General features: G+C 39.7%; 1 protein-coding gene across 1 annotated transcript in view; it reads right to left on the reverse strand.

Annotated features, from left to right (window-relative positions):
* LOC140200922 (anoctamin-7-like) overlaps positions 1 to 22,088 on the reverse strand; it is a 74,353-nt gene that overhangs the window by 34,098 nt on the left and 18,167 nt on the right. The window contains exons 5-7 of the mRNA XM_072264573.1: positions 12,886 to 13,099; positions 12,175 to 12,297; positions 1,492 to 1,580 (exon numbers count right to left, since the gene is read on the reverse strand). Coding sequence (XP_072120674.1) covers positions 1,492 to 1,580; positions 12,175 to 12,297; positions 12,886 to 13,099 — 426 coding nt within the window. The remainder of the gene's footprint in view (positions 1 to 1,491; positions 1,581 to 12,174; positions 12,298 to 12,885; positions 13,100 to 22,088) is intronic.

Consider the following 22,088-nt stretch of genomic DNA (forward strand, 5'->3'; position numbering starts at 1 on the left):
AGCCTCGTTAAAAGTTAAAACAAAACTAAAACACATTCTCCTGGGCCCCTACCTTTTCACTTTAAAGTAGTTTTATGTTTTCGAGTTAAAGAGTAATTCAGCTGGGTGATCATAACAGTGGTAATGACTACCTACCTGTTGAAGCACAATGAGTCATTTAAGTTTTTTAAAAATGTAACAAAGTAGGACACATACAAGTTGGGCAGACAAAAATGAGTGGACTGCACAGGGTAGAGAAAAAGCTAAAAAGTCAAGTTGCAGTTTCAAAAGGATTACTTATCTGCATGCTGCTGATGAAAAATCTGAAAATGATGAGAGTGACACAAGACTTGAGACTTACAATGTGAAAATTAACAATAGACAAGCAATATGGCTTACACCAAAAGTGAATGGCAAATTAATTAAAATGGAATTGGACAGTGGCTCAGCTGTTTCAGTAATTCCACAAAATAAGTTTGAATGGCATTTCTCAGATACTGAACTGAAGCCTGCAGATATCCAACTAAGAACTTATACTAGAGAAAAGGTCATTCCTGTCAGAATGACATTTGTAATGCTGAAATACAATAATCAACAGCTTGTATGTGGTAAAAAACAGGAAGGCCAGCATTGTGGGGCCATGATTGACTGAGACAACTTCAACTTGATTGCAGATCCATCCACCAGTTACATGTCACATTCCCTGCAAGAGAGTCAACTGAAAGCAAATTAAGAAAGGTACTCGATGATGCCACAGCAGAATTCAGAGATGGCACTGGAAAGCTCAAAAATATCAAGGACAAAATTGTGTTAATTGAAATTGCCACTCCGAAGTTCTACAAAACTTGTCTAGTTCTTTGTACCATCGTGACAAAGTAGCTAGTGAGCTAGATCACAGGGAGGCTGAAGAAATTCTTTCTGAGTTGCATGGAGCCCATGGGCAGCACCAGTAGTCCCAGTAGCCAAAAAGAATGGGTTTGTCAGGATCTGTGGTAATTTTAGGGTCACCATCAACTCAGTACTAAAAGTAGATCATTACCCTCTGCCCAGGATAGAGGATACCTTTGCAAACCTTTCTGGAGGAAAACATTTCAGCAAAATGGACTCAGCTGAGGGCTACCCACAGATGGGGATGGAAGAAGAATCCAGAGTGTTTCTCACCACAAACACTCACAAAAGGCATTCTCGCTATAGTAGGCTTAATTTTGGAGTTGCACCTGCACCTGCACTCTGGCAGAAAGCCATGGACCAGGTGCTACAAGACTGCCCAGGCACTCTGTATCACCTGGATGACGTCATTGTTACCAGTGAGGATGACAAGGAAATCTCTAAAGTCCCAAGACAGTGTTAAAAAGATTAGAAAATTATAGGCTCAGAACATTGTGTGGATTCTTTAAACCTAGCATCACTTACTGTGGTCACACATTAACATACAATCTTTTCATATGTGTGCTGAGAAAATTCAAGTACCACAGTTTTTTCTTTGAATTTTACTTGCTCTCTATTCCTTACCCCACAGGCAAACGATAAGGCCAAACCATGGTGTGGCATCATTATCCAAGGCAGATTGAATTACTGTAAAGAAGTCACCTGAATGTACACTATAAGAAACAGAGAAACAGAATAGGTGAATAGGAATCATAAATTAAAAGTAAAGTTGTTAATCAAAATATAAACTGAAGAATATTGATTAGGCCATTCTAGATAGTAACTAGCCACTGACAAAGACCATTACATTACATTCCTAACAATTTGAAATTAATCTCCAATTTTAAATAAAGTGAATGAATATTGAGAAGTTTTACGTGAACAAGATGCACACACACACTCTAAGAATGCAACAACATTCTAGACTTAATAGAATATAATAAAAGTTTTGACTTCTGTGCAAAAATATATGATTGATGTGACTTGATAGAGGATTTAAAATAAATTTACGGAATATTTAAAAAAGAGATGTCCGTAAGGAGGCTATTAAAATAATTTGCTATTCTATTTAAGTCAAACCTGTAGTACAAATATGTTGAACAATGCCAACATTAAAAAAGACCAAACTTAATACTCCAGCATGTCACCCAACCCAAAAGTTACCCATTTATTGTATTTCTCTATTTTCTATTAATTAATCAATCCTCAGTCTCAATCGATATGTTATCTTCAATGTTGTGCTATAATTTTGTTTCATAATCATTTGTGCATCACCTTATTGAAGGCATCAGATTGAATATTACCTCATCACTACACCTTACTACCTATTTTGGAATCATGAGCAAACTCATATCATCAGACTGAAAGGCAGTGGAACAATTTACTATGGTTAGCTTTATTTCATTGGCATGAAGAGTGCAAATTAAAATTTGTTTACTATACTGCCTTCTTGGTTTTAAAGTGCTGTTATCATCATCTTGCACTTTACACTGACTCTATATTTTCAGTTTATTCTGGAACAGAATATTTTATTTTAGCACCTATTTAAGCTCATGAATCTCCATTGTGATATTAGTTTGAGGGTACATATTTTTACTTGTCGCTTTGCCTTTTTCATAGATTATCTAACAGTACAGTCTCTTCAGCCCACTATGTTGTGTGAACCTACTCAATGATCAACCTAACCCTGCTCTCCTACACAGCCTATACCCCTCCATTTTTCTTACATCCACTTGCCTATGTAAGAGTCCCTTAAAAGTCCCTGTTATATCAACCTCTACCACTAACCCGACAAGTTGTTCCAGGCCCCCCTGTGCCCCCCCCCCACTCTCTGTGTAAAACAACTACCTCTGATATCTCCTCTAAACTTTCCTCCACTCACCTTAAATGGATGCCCTCTAGATATTAAGCATTGCTGCCCTGGGAAAAAGGCACTGCCTGTCCACTTTATAATCTTCTACACCTCTCGTCCTCAAAGAGAAAAACCCTACCTCTCTCAATCTATCCTCATAAGACATATCCTCCAATCAAAGCAGCTTCTTGATAGATCTCATCTGCACTGAACACAATACTCTAAGTCTGGTCTAACCAAAGGTTTAAGGAGCTGCAATATAACCTCATGGCTCTTGATCTCAATACCTCAACTAATTGAAGGCCAAAGCACCATACGCCTTATTAAACACAAGGGATTCTACAGATGCTGGAAATCTGAAGTAACCCATACAAAATGCTACAGAAACTCAGCTGATCAGGCAGTATATATGAAAAGGAATAAACAGTCAGCATTTCGGGCCAAGACCCCTCATCAGGACCTGGTCCAAAACATCGTCTGTTTATTTATTTCCATAGAATCTGCCTGACCTGCTGAATTCCTCCAGCATGTTGTATATGCCTTCTTCAACACCCTATCAACTTGTGCAGCAGTTTTGAAATGGACACAGACCCCAAGATCCATCTGTTCTCCCAACTACTAAGAATCCTGTCATCAACCTTGTACCTTCAAGTTCTCTTCCAAATGTATCTCTTCACATTTCAGATAAGAGTCATAAGCTCTAATCACTTTTCTGGTTTGAACTCCATCTACCATTTCTCCACCCAGTTTTTCATCCTGACTATAACCTGTGACAACTTCCACACAATCTATAACACCGCAACTTTCATGTAATCTGCAAATTTACTAACCCTTCCTTCCACTTTCTAATCCAAGTCATTTATAAAAAATCTGAAAGAGCAGGGTCCAGAACAGAATCCTGTGGAACACCACTAGTCACCAATCTCCAAACAGGATAGATATATTACTATCACCCTCTGTCTTCTGTGGACAAACCAATTCCCACTCCATGCAGTGAAATTCCCATGGATACCATACCTCTTGACTTTCTGGATGAACCTACCATGGGGAACTTTATCAAATGCCTTACTGAAATCCATATACACCACATATATTGCTCTACAATCATCAATTTGCTTTGTCACTTCCTTGAAATACTCAATCAGGCTTATGAGGTACTTGACCAATCCTTCAAAAATTCATGCTGACTATCTTTAATAAGACTATGCTTCTCCAAACAATTGTAAATCCTGTACCTAAGAATCTTCTCCATCAGTTTGCCAACCACTGACGTATGACTCTCTGGCCTAAAACTCCCAAGATTATCCCTATTACCTTCTTGAACATGGAGCAACATTTGCCATCCTCCAATCCTCTGGTACTACTCCTGTGGCCAAAGAGGATCGAAAGATCATTGTCAATGCCCATAGTAAACTGGTGCTATTCGAAACCAGACACTTAACTGACTTCATGTTTCTCAGAAGCTCCAATTTTACCTCTTTCTTGCTTTTGTTGTCTTCATCCACAGTATCAATGACCACAAACAATTAAAATAAATGCTTAGAGACACAAAAGACAGCAGGTGCTAGAAAAAGAGGTGAAAAACAAACTTGCTAGGGGAACTCAGTAGGTCAAGCAGCATCTGTGGAGACAGAGGAATAGCAGACATTACGAGCATCAGTTCTGATGCAGGGTTTCGATCCAATGCATTGACTAGTCCCCTGCCTCCACAGAAAATGAACTCCTAGAATTTGGGTGTCAGGGTTTATCTATGAGGTTGAAAAAACTCAATTTTAAAAAAACTGTAGTTGGGGTTGCTTTTAAGGCCCGAGTAAATAGCATATACAACAGCTAATCGCATGACTTCCTACGTGTGTGTTAATAATTTTATCACAGCATTGGACTCCAATCTGTGACTGATTGTCGTAAACCACCAGGAGTTTAACAGTGTCATTGACACCCTGCCAAGCAGTATGTATTGGGCCATTACTGCTCATGCTGGATCTACACGTCCAATCTCCAGCCCATGCTCTCACTGCAGTTTGCAGTGCACGGAAGGCATCAAATTGAAATCTGATTAGAAATTCTTCAGTGGTTGGAAGCTTAATGTAAGGGAACCCTTAGGAGACAGTGATCGTAATATGATAGAATTCACCCTGCAGTTTGAGAGGGAGAAGGTAAAGCCAAGTGTATTAGTATTACAGTGAAGTAAAGGGCAATACAGAGACTTAAGAGTGGAGCCGGCCAAAGCTGATTGGAAGAGGATGCTATCAGGGATGGTGGCAGAACAGCAATGGCCAGATTTTCCAGAGGCAATTTGGAAGGCGCAGGATAGGTACATCCTAAAGATGAGGAAGTATTCTAAGGGGAGGAAAAGGCAACCGTGGCTGCTTGGGAAGTTGGAAGGTCTGAAGGTAGATAAGTCACCTGCACCCGATAGTGTACAGTCCAGGGTTCTGAAAGAGGTGGCTGAAGAGATTGTGGTGGCATTAGTAGTTGTCTTTCAACAATCAGTAGATTCACTAGATTCTGAAACGGTTCCAGAGGACGGGAAAATTGTAAATGTCACTCCACTCTTTAAAAGGGAGGCAGGCAGAAGGAAGGAAATTACAGGCCAATTAGCCAGACTTCAGTATTGAGAAGATGCTACAGTCCTTTATGAAGGATGAAGTTACTTGGATGCATATGATAAAATAGACCAAAGTCAGCATGGTTCCCTTAAGGGGAAATCTTGCCTAACAAATCTGTTGGAATTCTTTGAGGAAATAACAAGCAGGGTAGACAAAGGAGAGTCAGTAGATGGTGTTTACTTGGATTTTCAGAAGGTCTTTGACAAGATGCTGCGCATGAGGCTGCTAAGCAAGAAGAGAGCTCATTCAGGAGAGATATTAGTGTGGATAGAAGATTGGTTGACTGTCAGGAGGCAAAGAGTGGGAATAAAAGGGGCCTATTTTGATTGGTAACTGGTGACTAGTGGTATTCTGCTGTGGTCGGTATTGGGACCATTTCTTTTCACATTATATGCCAGTGTTTTGGATGATGAAATTGATGGCTTTGTGAACAATTTTATGGAAGGTACACAGATAGGTGGAGGAGCAGGTAGTTTGGGAATCTACAGAGGGAGTTAGACAGATTGGGAGAATGGGCAAAGAAAAGGCAGATGGAATATAGTGTAGGGAAGTGTACGGTCATGCACTTTGGTAGACGGAATAAAGGCACAGACCATTTTCTAAATGGGGAGAAAATTCAAAAATCAGAATTTCTAAGGGATTTGGGAGACCTTGTGCAGAATCTTCTAGAAGTTAACTTGGAGGTCGAGTCGGTGGTAAGGAAGGCAAATATTAGCACTCACTTCAAGATGACTAGAATATAAGAGCAAGATGTAATACTGAGGCTTTGTAAGGCATTGGCCAGACCCCACTTGGAGTATTGTGAACAATTTTGGGCCCCTTATCTAAGAATAGATGCGCTAGCATTGGAGAGGGACCAGAGGAGAGAATGATCTCAAGAACGAAAGGTTAATGTATGAGGAGAATTTGATAGCTTTGGTCCTAAACTTGCTGGAGTTTAGAAGACTGAGCATTGAAACCTATTGAATATTGAAAGGTCTAAACAGAGTGGATGTGGAGAGAACATTTCCTATAGTGGGTGGATTTTAGGACTGGAGGGCAGAGCCTCAGACTAGAGAGACGTCCATTTAGAAAGAGATATGCATGAATTCCTTTAGCCAGAGGGTGGTGGATCTGTGGAATTCATTGCCACAGACAGCTGTGGAATAATCTTGAGTAAACTTAAAGTGGAAGTTGGTAGATTCTTGAAGAGTCAGAGCATGAAAGGTTTTGCGGAGCAGGGAGAAGTATGGAGTTGAGGGGGTGGTGGAGGGACAGAGTGAACTCAAGGGGTTGTGGCCTAATTCCGCTCCCAAGTCTTATGGTTTTATGGATTACATTGAAACGTACAGTGAAATGTGTTGTTTGGGTTAACAAACAGTACAACTTAAGGATGTGCTGGGATAGCCTGCAAGTATCACTACATGTTCCAGCACCAACACAGCATCCCACAATGAATATAACAAAATATTTTTGAAAGTCCTTGCACTGTCACTTAATAGTATGGTGAGAATAGTAAGTTTACATGGAGGAAGTCAAACAGCACAGTTGCAAGAATTTTAATGTCATGGAAATAAATCTAGATGTATTTTAAAAATTCAGATTGAAAGTCAAACACTTACTAAAATGTTGCATTGTCCCAGGTTTTAGAAGCACAGGTTCTATTGAGTCCCGTCTCAATAATTTTTCTCCTTCCACCGACGTTTCCACATGCTTCTCTGAAATAAAACAAAGCAGGACTTACGTAAACTTACCACATTGCACATTGATCGGCTTTCTGCGTACTGGCTCATGGGTAATGATACAGTACAGAGGGCAGCAAGGTATTGCAGCAGTTAGTCTTGTTGCCTCACAAGTCCGAGGACAGCAGCACAATCCTGGATGCTGTCTGTGCAGTTTGCACACTTATCTCATCTCCAGTAAAGCATGGGTTTCTACTGGGTTCACCCGCTTCCTCACAAGTCCCAAAGGTATGATTATTGCAACTTAACTGTTGGGGTGGGTTAATGGCAAGAGGAATCAAAGAGAAGTGGAAGAGAAAATAAGATGCAGGGTTACAGGTAAATGAAAAGCAATGGAATTGCTTTCTGAGAACTGAAATGGACCAGATTAGCTGAGTGCCCCCTATAGTATTATAAGCATAAGAACTTGATTGCCTACAATTTTAACTCTTCCTATTTTGCAAGGTGAATAAGTACCACATATGTAGGTAAAATCATTATGACGTGAAACAAAACTCATGGGCAAAGATCTATCACTATGACACTGGACCATGGTCAGGCATATCACTGTAACATAGAGGTACAGGTCCGTCACTATACCTCTGGCCTATACTACACAGACACAGGTCTGTCACTATAAGAAAGCTGTGTAGCACAGGTGGGGCACAGACACAATAGTCTGTCACCATAACACTCGGGTTTATTATTGGTGGACACAGGTTTGTCAATATAACATTGTGGTATAGTGCAGGGTCTCAACCTGAAACATTGACAGTGCCTTTCTACCCCCACCCAACAAATGCTATTCAACTACTGAGTTCCTCCAGCAGTTTTTCTTGCAGCAATTTCAAAGAACTCTTTTTAAAATTTTGTACAGGGACAATGAGCAAAAATATTATTTTATTACAACCCTTGTTACAGAATTCCTCCCACATTTTAATCTTGCTTATGTAGCTGTATTTTTTCCTACTTGGTGACCAGTCTGTGCTGTTAAAATTTGTTATCTAACCAATCACAATGTAAAGTGATTCAATGGCTTCTTAGCAGTTATGTTGATATATTATTATTAATCCAATTAAAAGTAGTTTATCAATAAGGAATACCTCTACAGCTATCCCTGCCTTATTTACTATTTGAACTAAATTGGTGAATTTTATTTTAAAAGGTACAGTGGTGCACAGCTACAGGACTGTTGTAAAACCTCATCTGATTAGCTAATACATTATTATGGTAGAAAATCTGTCATGTTTATCTGATCTACATAACAGAACTTTATATTGCTACTGCACTGCTGTTTCAATTCAAGATTAATGTCCTGCTTGTTAATGCCCATGTTCAGTAAGTGATTATAAATTATAAACAGAAGCCTAGCTATTTTCTAAAAGTGAAGTTTTTAACATTAAGATCTTGAATGTTATTAATGTGAAGAAACTGGTTGTATCTTTTCCATAATTTGAACAATATGTTAGTTTGGTCGGAAACTGAAATTATAGTTCATCACTCGAGGGACCTTAAGAGACTATTGGTGACCAATTAGAATAAATGAGCCATACAATCAAGTCAGTAAAAGACTTTACAGTCCAAACAAGAAATTGAAATTATGAGAACTGCTCTATAAAGGTTTACTGTGTGATTAAGAAATATTTGTAGAAGTCCTGTGCGGAGGTTTAATAACATAACCAAGAATGAGATGTATATTCTGATTAATAAAGGTCAGTATGTAGCATGGATGACATGAGGCACATCTTCCCAGAGATTAACATTTGATATGGTGTTTCAGGTAGATACTCAAAGTACTAATAGAATAGTTGATGGCCAAAGGGATAACAGGTTTACCCAGAAAGGAGAATTAAATAATAAAACTTTCCCTCAACTCATTTGAGGTCATATTATAGGTTCCAATGACAAATGTTAGGTGCTTAGCAATACCAAATGCTTGCATAATATTTCTGATATTCTGGAATAAGAAAAATATAATAATAGTACCTCAAATTAAACATAATTTTCCAAAGTACTATCATGAAATACCATATGATAAGATACAAAATTGTTGTTCTGCAACAGCTTTGTCATGCATTTCACAGTTTTTATATGTTATTTCATTTGTATTCTCTTTCCATGACTGCCGGAAGGAATGATGGAGATAGAGATTCTCACAACAGTTAAGTAGTATTTAGATGAGAACTTGAAACACCATGGAATGGGAGGCTATAGACTGAGTACTGGGAAAAATGAGATTACTATGGATTGATACTTGATGGCTGATGTGATCATGATGGGCTGAAGAGCTTGCTTCCGTGTTGCTTGACTCTACGACTCAATAGCTTCCCTCATGAATCTATCAAGCAGACAGCTTCATAACCAACCATCTCCATGGCAACCCAGCATCCTACCAGATATCACAAGGGAGCAGAAGTAGGCCATTCGGCCCATCGAGTCTGCTCCGCAGCTCCCCCATGAGCTAAACTATTCACCCATCTAGTTCCAATTTCCGGCTTTTTCCCTATATCCCTTGATACCCTGACTAATTAGATACCTGTCAATCTCCTCCTTAAACACCCTCAGTGATCGGGCCTCCACAGCTGTATGTGGCAACGAATTCCACAAATCCACGACCCTCTGGCTAAAAAAATTTCTCCTCATCTCTGTTTTAACTGGGTACCCTCTAATTCTAAGTCTATGGCCTCTTGTCCTGGACTCACCCACCAAGGGAAACAACCTTTCCACACCTACGCTGTCCGACCCTTTCAATATTCAAAATGTTTCTATGAGATCCCCTCTCATTCTTCTATACTCTAATAAATACAGTCCAAAAGCCAACAAATGCTCCTCATATGCTAGCCCCTGCATTCCAGGAATCATCCTCGTAAATCTTCTCTGAACTCTCTCCAACATCAGTACATCCTTTCTAAGATAGGGGGCCCAAAACTGCACACAGTATTCCAAATGAGGTCTCACTAATGCCCCATAGAGCCTCATCAACACCTCCTTACTCTTATACACTATTCCCCTTGAAATGAATGCCAACATAGCATTCGCTTTCCTTACCGCCAATCCAACTTGGTGGTTAACCTTTAGGGTATCCTGCACGAGGACCCCCAAGTCCTTTGCACTTCTGATTTTTGAATTTTCTCCCCATCTATATAATAATATGCCCGATTATTTCTTCTTCCATAATGTACAACCGTACATTTGTCAACGTTGTATCCCATCTGCCATTTCTTTGCCCACTCTCCCAAACTGACTAAGTCTCTCTGCAACCTTTCCGTTTCTTCAACATTTCCTGCTCCTCCACCTATCTTGGTGTCATCCGCAAATTTAGCCACAAAACCATTTAATCCATAAACCAAATCATCGATATACATCGTAAAAAGAAGCAGCCCCAACACCGACCCCTGCGGAACACCACTAGTAACCGGCAACCAATCAGAATAGGATCCCTTTATTCCCACCCTTTGCTTTCTACCTATCAGCCAATGCTCCACCCATTTCAATATCTTTCCTATAATTCCATGGGCTCTCATCTTATTAAGCAGCGTCATATGCGGCACCTTATCGAAGGCCTTTTGAAAATCCAAACACACAACATCCACAGCCTCTCTCTTGTCAATCTTATTCATGATTACCTCAAAAAATTCCAATAGGTTGGTGAGGCAGGATCTTCCCTTCATAAAACCATGCTGGCTTCGGCCTATCTTGTCATGCACCTCGAGGTATTTCATAACCTCGTCCTTGAGGATTGACTCCAGTATCTTTCCTACTACCGATGTCAGACTAATAGGTCTGTAATTTTCTTTTTGCTGCCTCCTTCCTTTCTTAAATAGCGGAACTACATTTGTGACCTTCCAGTCCTCCGGAACCATGCCAGAGTCTATTGATTCCTGGAAGATCATTTCCAATGCTTCCACAATCTCCAAAGCCACCTCCTTCAGAACCCTTGGGTGCACCTCATCTGGACCGGAAGACTTATCTATTCTTAGTCCACTTAGCTTCCCAAGCACTTTCTCTCTAGTAATCTTGACTGTACCTAATTCTATTCCCTGATACCTCTGGCTATCAGGTATGTTGCTCATGTCTTCCACTGTGAAGACTGATGCAAAATACTCATTCAGTTCCTCCGCCATCTCTTTGTTATCCATTATAATTTCTCCAGTATCATTTTCAATCAGTCCCGTATCTACCCTTGTCACTCTTTTACTCTTCATATATTTAAAAAAAACTCTTAGTATCTTTTTTTATGTTAATCACCAACTTCCTTTCATAATTCATCTTTTCTTTCCTAATGCCTTCCTTAGTTTCCTTCTGTAAGTTTTTAAAAGTCTTCCAGTCCTCATTTTTCCCACTAATTTTTGCTTCCTTGTACGCCATTTCTTTTGCTTTTATTTTTGCCTTAACCTCTCTCGTTAGCCACGTTTGTGCCATTTTTCCATTCATGATTTTCTTTTTCCTTGGAATACATTTTTCCTGCATTTTCCTTATTCCTTGTAGGAATTTCATCCAATTCTGCTCTGCCGTCCCTCCATTTAGCTTACTTTTCCAATCGACTTGGGCCAGTTCCTCTCTCATACCACTGTAATTTCCCCTGTTCCACTGAAGTATCAATACACCTGATACCAGCTTCTCCTTTTCAAATTTGAAACTGAACTCAAAGATATAATCCCTTTAAATCTAAATCTAGCTGCTTTTTCACTTTTCCATTTCTTAAATCCGAAGTGCTAATTCAGTTTCTCTTACTACAGATGCTGTTTGACTTACTCAGTGTCTCTGGGATTTTCTGTTTTTGATAACTGTCCTTCTGTGACATTACATAGTGACTTTTACTTGTGGAAAAAAAGGCTGTATTTCAAATAAATAGTCCTATAGTGCAATTACAGGTATCCTTTGGATTATTGGAAAGTAACTCAGAAGTATGCTTGAGCACCTATTTCAGAAGTAGAACATACATGGGGGAAATAAATTAGCCTTGGATTGTTAGCCATACTTCATCGATTGTGAGATAAAACTGACATACAGGATGCAAGCTTAATATCATTCAATACCCTACCGTTACCTGTGTACCGGCAACCAAAAATCATGTTCTTCCAACATTCTAAATATCTACATTTACCTAAGTATCTTCACAGAGTTCTCCACTATTCCTGAGATCAAGTCTGGGGAAGAACAGATTTCTTTGTAGTTGTATTTACGAAGAGATTCATCCAGTTTACTGCTGGCATTGTAACAGTTTATACTGAAAGAGAATGTATAAATAGACATGTAAATAAAGTTTAAATTAACATAAGTATACAACTGCTTGAAAAAGAATTAGATTTATGTAGTGTCTTTCATGACTTCCCAAAACACTTTTTAAATACAGCCTCTGTTTACTGTAAGAAACATGGAAAGCAATTTCCACAGATGTTGAGGATCTGATAACATTTATTGATTGGGAGATAGTATTGGCTAGGACAACAGAGGAAACCCTCTACTCTAGTCCGTTCAGAATGATATCATCTCCACCAGGATATCTTGGGCTGAACTTGTCCACCAATATAACCTGAACAATAAACCACAGTTCTTTTTTAAGATCTTGATATTAAAGTAAACGATATCTACAAATCCAAACCATTCCATATTGTAAAATAGCCTATTAGGATTCCAAGTCCGCTCTAGAGCAACATATTGTGATATCTTTCACCACATGAAGGTCTGGTTTAACATAATCTGAAAGACAACCATAATCCTTAATAAAATTAATGTAACATTGTTATTAAATGAACCAAAGACTCAAAGTTCTTATGTTGCATGCTTTTGAAAGTAAACAAGAGAATTACAGTACCTGAAATAAAGGCCATATATAAATGTAGCCAAACCAAGGAATGCAGGAATAATTAGTGTAACCAGAAGTGTTTCCATCACAGCAAAGTAAAGTGCAATCTTTTCACCAAAGTAATTTCGGATTTTCCAGAGGGGCTGGAATTTTAGATAAGTGTTTGCCCACAGCTTATTAAGCTCCGTCCTTGCCTCTGGAGGTTCAGCCTCCTTGGTTTGACCTGCAAAAAGTTAGGCAAGTCACAGCAGAGAAGAGATATTAAGACAATGAAAACAGCATGAAAGATTTTCATTAATTCACACCTTAAGCCCACAGGTATAATTTTCCTCATTATGTTTGTAGACAAAAATACATTTATATAACATTATCTGTTACCAGTTTTATTTTGAAATAAAATAAATGTTTTGGCAGACATAAATGTTCTAAGAATGAAAGTTTTGAAGGGACGAAGGCTTAGAAATTGGATTACTCCTATTTTTTGTGTATTGAATTGAACTGTGACATGAGGACAGTGTTGCCTAAAGAAACTATTATCATGGTTTATTCCCTTTAAAAGATGTTAAAAGCCAACCTGTATATTTCACAGCAGTGGAGGAAATAACGACTCTTTAGTCTCCAAGCTTATCATGCCCCATGACCACAGGTGGGTACCAGCCCCATGATCATTGGCAGTATCGAAGTTCTGTGGATTGCAATAAGCAGTTCAATCCAAGGATCCTCTCCTTGCTCTGCACTATGAAATTCTGACAATGAATTTTATAAAAACAACAGCTGACTCTAGGAATGGAAGGGTTATCATACAAGGAACATTTGATGGTTCTGGATCTGTACTCACTGGAATTCAGAAGGATGTGGGGGGGGGGGTGATCTCATTGAAATCTTTCAAATGCTGAAAGGCCTAGACAAAGCATAAGTGGAAAGGATGCTTCCCATGGTGGGGGCATCTAGGACAAGAGGGCACAGCCTCAGGGTAGAGGGGCATTCATTTGAAACAGATGCAGAGAAATTTCTTTAGCCAGAGGGTGGTGAATTTGTGGAATCTATTACCACAGGCCGTTAGATGTATTTAAGGCAGAGATTGATAGGTTCTTGATTGGACACAGCATCAAAAGTTATGGGGGAAAGGCTGGGGAGTGGGGCTAAGGAGGGAGAGAAAGGACCAGCCATGATTGATTGACAGTGCAGACTCGATGGTTCAAATGGCTTAATTCTGCTCCTATGTCTTATGGTCCTAGTGATACCCTGGCTTTTCTTTAGATTTTACAGGCAAGAGAACACTTAAGACGGAAATCAGGAGGATTAAAAGAAGCCATGGGATTGCTGTAGCTGACCAGGTGAGTGAGAATCCCAATGGCTTCTACAGACATAAAAAAAGCAAAAGGATAGCAATGGACAAAATTAGTCCTCTTGAAGATCTGTATGGTCATCTATGCATGGAACTGAAAGAGGTGGGGGAGATCTTAAATGGATTTTTTTTCCCATCTGTATTTAATCGGGTAATGGACAGAGTCTATGGAAGTGAGGCAAAGCAGTGTTGAGGTCATGGACCATATAGATACAGAGGAAGAGGTGCTTGTTATCTTAAGGAAAATTAGGAATGATAGATCCCCAGAGGCTGATAAGATGGGAGGCTAATGTAGAAATTGCAGGGACTCTAGCAGAGGTAATTAAATATCCTTAGCCACAGTTGAGGTGCGGGAGAATTGAAGAATAGCTAATGTTGTTCTGTTGTTTAAGTAAGACTCTAAGAATAAGCTGGGAAATTATAGGCCAGTGATGCCAGTCATGGATAAGTTATTTGTAGGTATTATAAGAGACCAGATAATGACTATTTGAATAGACAGGAACTGGTTAGGGATGGTCTACATGGCTTTGTGCATGGTAGGTCATGTCTAACCAATCTTACAGAGTTTCCCGAGGAAGTTACCAGGAAAGTTGAAGAAGGCAAGGCAGTGGATGGTGTTTACATGGACTTTAGCAAGGCATTTGACAAGGTTCCACATGGGAGGTTAGTCAGGAAGGTTCAGTCACTTGGCATTCAGGATGAAGTAGTAAGATGGATTAGACATTGGTTTTGCAGGAGAAGGCAGAAAGTTTTACTAAATAGCTACCTCTCTGACTGGAGGTCTGTGCCTAGTGGTGTGCTGCAGGGATCAATATCAGGTCCGTTGTTGTTTGTCATCTGTATCAATGACCTGGATAATAATGAATTAGTAAATTTGCAGATGACATTAAGACTGGGGGTATAGTGAACAGTGAAGAAGGATATCAAAGCTTGCCGTGGGATTTGGTCCAGCTGAGAAAAATGGGCTGAAGAAATGGCAGATGGGATTTAAAACAGGTGTGAGGTGTTGTACTTTGGAGGACAAACCAGGGTAGTACTTACACAGTGAACAGAGTGCGGTAGAACAAAAGGATTGGGAACATAAATCCACAATTCCTTGAAAGTGGCATCACAGGTAGATAGGTCATAAAGAGAGTTTTCGGCACATTGGTCTTCATAAACTTAAGTACTGAGTACAGGAGTTAGGATGTTATGTTGAACTTGTATCTGATATTGGTGAGGCCTGATTTGGTATCTCCTGTGCAGTTCTGGTCACCGAACTACGGGAAAGATATCAATAAAATTGAAAGAGTACAGAGAAAATTTACAAGGACATTACCAGGACTTGAGGGCCTGAGTTATAGGGAAAGGTTAAATAGGTTGGGACTTTGTTTCCTGAAGTGTAGGAGAATGAGGAGAGATTTGATGGAACTGTATAAAATTATGAGTGGCATAGATAGGGTAGATGCAAACAATTTTTTTCCACTGAGGTTGTGTGAGACTAGAGCTATAGGTAATGGGTTAACATTAAGAGATGAAGTGCTTAAGAGGCACATGTGGCGAGGTGTAACTTCGTCATTCACAAGGCTGCTGAGAACGTGGCATAAGTTGCAAGTGGAAGTTGACAACTAACTAACGGCATCTGCACACACTGAAGAAATATTTAAGTTGATGAACTGCAACAACAAAACAACATTGATATTATGTTTCATTGTGATTATACATCCCCAATTATCTGATGGATGAATTCCAGCAGTGAGGACTGTAAACACCTAAACATGCCAAAAATCACATTATTTGCTCTTTATGCATAAAGATGGCTGAAAGTTGCTTTTCTATCTGATCCAATTTTGATAATAAAGATTATCAGTGATTTTCCACACATAATACTTTTTCGTCAATAAGACAATTCTTTATTGCAAAGCAAAAATCAAAGGTCTCTCTCATGAGCTGATAAGGTTTAGAATACATTAGCGGGTGAGCAGTGAAAGGTTTTGCCCATTACAATATCTGATCTCAGAATAATCTCATTGCCTGCCCATCAAGTCAAGTCGCTTTTTATTGTCATTTCGACCATAAACTGCTGGTACAGTACACAGTAAAAATGAATCAACGTTTCTCCAGGACCATGGTGCTACATGAAACAACACAAAACTACACTAAACTAAGTGAGACAACACAAGGCTACATTAGATTACGTAAAACAACACAAAAACTACACTAGACTACAGACCTACACAGAACTACATAAAGTGCACAAAATAGTGCAGGGCAGTACAGCAACTGTAGAGCTGATGTGTTCATTTAATCTGAAACATCCATCAGGATTTCAATCCTGTTTTATATTTGGCAGAACATTTTCTAAGATACGATATATGAAAGTGCAGTTTTAAAAAAATATATTTATTTCTTGCTCGTCAAATGCTGGTTTTAGCCAATCAATGTACTGAATGAAGACCAGACAAGCAGAACAGAAAAAATAAGGAACTTAAACCACAAGTGTATTTAAAAAAAAACAAAATCAATTTTAAGTTGAGTGCACAGTATTAAAGGACTGAATATCAGTCTGATTTTCGCATCGTGGCATCAGGGACCAGAGATTTCAATGCATTCTCATTTTTGTCAAGGTTTTTCACATGCCAGCAAGTGCTCCAGTGTTTATTATCCACCCATTCCTAGCAAGATTTTTACTGGTTGAAAAAACTGTAAAGTTAATCAAATATTCTCAATGAATGAAATTTGAAGAAATTGTTTACAATATGATTAAGACTTGAGTTAACATTTGGTATAAGTTACTTCTTAATGACAATCAATCTTACACTACTGCAGAATCTGGGCACTTTCACAGGCAGGCAGCTGAAAGACAGCAACCACGTATGTGAGAATGCACACATTCCAGTCAATTAGGGTTTCTTTGTAATTCTATTTAATTCTCTTCCTTTCGCTTCAGTCTTGTGAAGTCTTGACCAAAGCACAGCCACGACATTGCTCCTGCTTACCTTAGTCCATGTTCCGGGAAAGATTAGTGATTTAGTTCAACACATTAAAGGAGTGGTATTAATTTAGTTCTACATTACTGCTTTTGAGCCACAGTGACTGTGTTAGTTTTTAGTTGGTGGAACTGTTGGCCTAGAACTTACTACTTTCTTTATTCCAGCAACACACATCAAAGTTGCTGGTGAATGCAGCAGGTCAGGCAGCATCTCTAGGAAGAGGTACAGTCGACGTTTCAGGCCGAGAATTCCTCATGTTTACTTTCTTTATTCTGTACGGTTTTTATTAAAATCAGTGGACTGTTCATTCCAGGTCTGTGTCTCTCCCTCAGCACTTGGGCCATCACCAAACCTTGTCACAATCTCTGCTATTGTAGTATAACCATTTCGGTTTGGTTTAGAACATAGGGTAGAACAGCACAGGGACAGGTCTTTACCCACGATGTTGTGCTGAACTAATTAAACTAACAATTAAAAGCCTGCTAAACTAGTCCGTTCTGCTTATACAAGTCCATATTCCTTCGTTCTCTGTATATTCAAGTGCCTATACAAGAGCCTCTTAAACGCTTCTATTGTATCTGACTCCACCACCATCTCTGGATGCTCATTCCAGACACCCACTAGTCTGCGCAAAAAATCTTGCCTTTGAACTTATCCTTTGAACATCTCCTTTGAACTTATCACTTATTCCCTTAAAAGTATGCCCTCTAGAATTAGACATTTTGACCCTGGGAGAAAGATACCAGCTGTCAACCATATCTATGCCCCGCATATTCCTGAAAACTTCTATCAAGTCTTCCCTCATTCTCTGCCACTCCAGAGAAAACAACTCAAATTTTCCCAACTTCTTGTAGTACATACAAAATGCTGCCTGGCCTACTGAGCTCCTCCAGAATTTTATGTGTTGCTCAGATTTCCAGAATCTGCAGATATTTTCTTGTTTGTTTTTGGAGCACATGCCTTCTAATTTAGCTTTCTGTAATATTACACATATCTGTTTCACTAGTCAAGTGGTGAAGTCTTGACATCCAAGGTTATCTCTTCTGGGGAAGATGGGATCTGTACAGATTGGGTGGGTTGCACCTGAACTCGAGGGGGAGCAATATCCTTGCCGGTAGGTTTGCTAGCATGGTTCGGGAGGGTTTAAACTAATTTGCAAGGGGGATGGGACTCGGAGCAATAGAGCAGTGGAAGAACTGTATGGAGTGAAGCCAGATCTAACATATAGAAAGGCTTTGAGTAAAGAGAGGCAGAATAAAGGGTGTAAAGGTAGTAACGTAGAAGGGGTAAGGTGCGTGTACTTCAATGCAAGAAGCATCAGGAACAAAGGTGATGAACTGAGAGCTTGGAAACATTCATGGAATTATGATGTAGTGGCCATTACAGACACTTGGCTGGCACTAGGGCAGGAATGGATTCTCAATATTCCTGGATTTCAGTGCTTTAAAAGGGATAGAGAGGGGGGAAAAGGGGAGGAGGGTTGGCATTACTGGTCAGGGATACTACTACAGCTACAGAAAGGGTGGGTAATGTAGCAGGATCCTCTTTTGAGTCAGTATGGTTGGAAGTCAGGAACAGGAAGGGAGCAGTTGCTCTATTGCGAGTATTCTATAGGCCCCCTGGTAGCAACAGAGATACCGAGGAGCAGATTGGGAGGCAGATTTTGGAAAGGTGCAAAAATAACAGGGTTGTTATCATGGGGGACTTTAACTTCCCTAATATTGATTGGCACCTGATTAGTTCCAATAGTTTAGACAGGGCAGAGTTTGTTAGGTGTGTCCAGGACGGATTCCTGTCACAGTATGTTGACCAGCTGACTAGGGGGAATATCATACTGGATCTAGTATTAGGTAACGAACCGGGTCAGGTCATAGATCTCTCAGTGGGTGAGCATCTGGGGGAGAGTGACCACCGCTCCCCGGCCTTTAGCATTATCATGAAAAAGGATAGAATCAGAGAGGACAGGAAAATTTTTAATTGAGGTAAGACAAATTATGAGGCTATAAGGCTAGAACTTGTGGGTGTGAATTGGGATGACGTTTTTGCAGGGAAATGTACTATGGACATGTGGTCAATGTATAGGGATCTCTTGCAGGATGTTAGGGATAAATTTGTCCCGGTGAGGAAGATAAACAATGGTAGGGTGAAGGAACCACGGGTGACAAGTGAGGTGGAGAATCTAGTCAGGTGGAAGAAGGCAGCATACATGAGGTTTAGGAAGCAAGGATCAGATGGGTCTATTGAGGAATATAGGGTAGCAAGAAAGGAGCTTAAGAAGGGGCTGAGGAGAGCAAGAAGGGGGCATGAGAAGGCCTTGGCGAGTAGGATAAAGGAAAACCCCAAGGCATTCTTCAATTATGTGAAGAACAAAAGGATGACAGGAGTGAAGGTAGGACCGATTAGAGATAAAGGTGGGAAGATGTGCCTGGAGGCTGTGGAAGTGAGCGAGGCCCTCAATGAATACTTCTCTTCGGTACTCACCAATGAGAGGGAACTTGATGACAGTGAGGACAATATGAGTGAGGTTGATGTTCTGGAGCATGTTGATATTAAGGGAGAGTGTTGTAGCAATTATATATAATATAATTATAAATTTATGTCTTGATGTTTCCAATAAAATTAAAGCTGATTGGGAAAGAGAACTTAAGATTATTATACTGATTGAAAAATGGGAAAAAATTCTTCAATTGGTTAATTCATCCTCTATATGTGCTAAACATGTGTTGATACAGTTTAAAGTAGTGCACAGGGCTCATATGTCCAAAGATAAACTATCTCGTTATTATTCTTATATTAATCCTATATGTGATAGATGTCATTTCGAGATAGCTTCTTTAACACACATGTTTTGGTCATGTCCTTTGTTGGAAAAATATTGGAAAGATATTTTTGATATTATTTCAACGGTTTTGAATACAGACTTACAACCTCATCCAATTACTGCTATCTTTGGATTACCAATGATAGACTCAAATTATTTAACCTCTTCAGCACGCCGGATGATTGCATTTCTTACTTTAATGGCTAGAAGATCCATTTTGCTGAATTGGAAAGAGATTAACCCTCCTACTGTATTTCATTGGTTTTCACAAACTATGTTGTGTTAGAATTTGGAAAAAATTAGAAGTGTGGTTTATGACCCTTCCATTAAATTTGAAAAAACTTGGAGGCCATTCATTCAGCATTTTCATATGATGTAATTTGACCATTTCCAAACTTATGTTATTTCTTTGTACTGTTGGTTGAGAGGAATGGAGTCGTCGACACTAAGGTTTTCTTCTCTTCCATTTTTAAGTTGCTAGAATTGCCCAAGTCTTTTAGTTTAGTTGACTAATTCTGTTTAGTTTAGTTTTTTTTGGGGGTGGGGTTTGTTTTTTTTTCTATTTTTTTTTTCTTTTTCATGATTTTTCTCCAGTTTTTTTTGTCCTGTATTATTCATTGTTATCCTACACAATTGGGAGTTTTGTCAATTTAAACTATTTGGTCTTACAATTACTCATTTTAAGTACAACAATGTATCTCCTACTATTTGTATTATTGCTATGTTATGTTTATATTTTATGAAACTAATAAAAAGATTGAAAAAGAAAGATATTAAGGGAGAGGAGGTATTGGAGTTGTTAAAATACATTAGGACGGATAAGTCCCCAGGGCCTGATGGAATATTCCCCAGGCTGCTCCATGAGGCAAGGGAAGAGATTGCTGAGCCTCTGGCTAGGATCTTTATGTCCTTGTTGTCCACGGGAATGGTACCGGAGGATTGGAGGGAGGCGACTGTTGACCGCTTGTTCAAAAAAGGTAGTAGGGATAGTCTGGGTAATTATAGACCAGTGAGCCTTACGTCTGTGGTGGGAAAGCTGTTGGAAATGATTCTTAGAAATAGGATCTATGGGCATTGAGAGAAACATGGTCTGATCAGGGACAGTCAGCATGGCTTTGTGAAGGGCTGATCGTGCCTAACAAGCCTGATAGAGTTCTTTGAGGAAGTGACCAGGCATATAGATGAGGGTAGTGCAGTGGATGTGATCTACATGGATTTTAGTAAGGCATTTGATAAGGTTCCACACAGTAGGCTTATTCAGAAAGTCAGAAGGCATGGGATCCAGGGAAGTTTGGCCAGGTGGGTTCAGAAATGGCTTGCCTGCAGAAAGCAAAGGGTCGTGGTGGAGGGAGTACATTCAGATTGGAGGGTTGTGACTCGTGGTGTCCCACAAGGATCGGTTCTGGGACCTCTACTTGTCGTGATTTTTATTAACGACCTGGATGTGGAGGTAGAAGGGTGGGTTGGCAAGTTTGCAGCCAACACAAAGGTTGGTGGTGTTGTGGATAGTGTAGAGGATTGTCGAAGATTGCAGAGAGACATTGGTAGAATGCAGAAGTGGGCTGAGAAGTGGCAGATGGAGTTCAACCCGGAGAAGTGTGAGGTGGTACACTTTGGAAGGACAAACTCCAAGGCAGAGTACAAAGTAAATGGCAGGATACTTGGTAGTGTGGAGGAGCAGAGGGATCTCGGGGTACATGTCCACAGATCCCTGGAACTTGCCTCACAGGTATATAGGGTAGTTAAGAAAGCTTATGGGGTGTTAGCTTTCATAAGTCGAGGGATAGAGTTTAAGAGTCACGAGGTAATGATGCAGCTCTATAAAACTCTGGTTAGGCCACACTTGGAGTACTGTGTCCAGTTCTGGTCGCCTCACTATAGGAAGGATGTGGAAGTATTGGAAAGGGTACAGAGGAGATTTACCAGGATGCTGCCTGGTTTAGAGAGTATGGATTATGATCAGAGATTAAGGGAGCTAGGGCTTTACTCTTTAGAGAGAAGGAGGATGAGAGGAGACAGAATAGAGGTATACAAGATATTAAGAGGAATAGATAGAGTGGACAGCCAGCGC

Source organism: Mobula birostris, chromosome 7 (genome assembly GCF_030028105.1).
Source record: "Mobula birostris isolate sMobBir1 chromosome 7, sMobBir1.hap1, whole genome shotgun sequence".
Lineage (NCBI taxonomy): Eukaryota > Metazoa > Chordata > Chondrichthyes > Myliobatiformes > Myliobatidae > Mobula > Mobula birostris.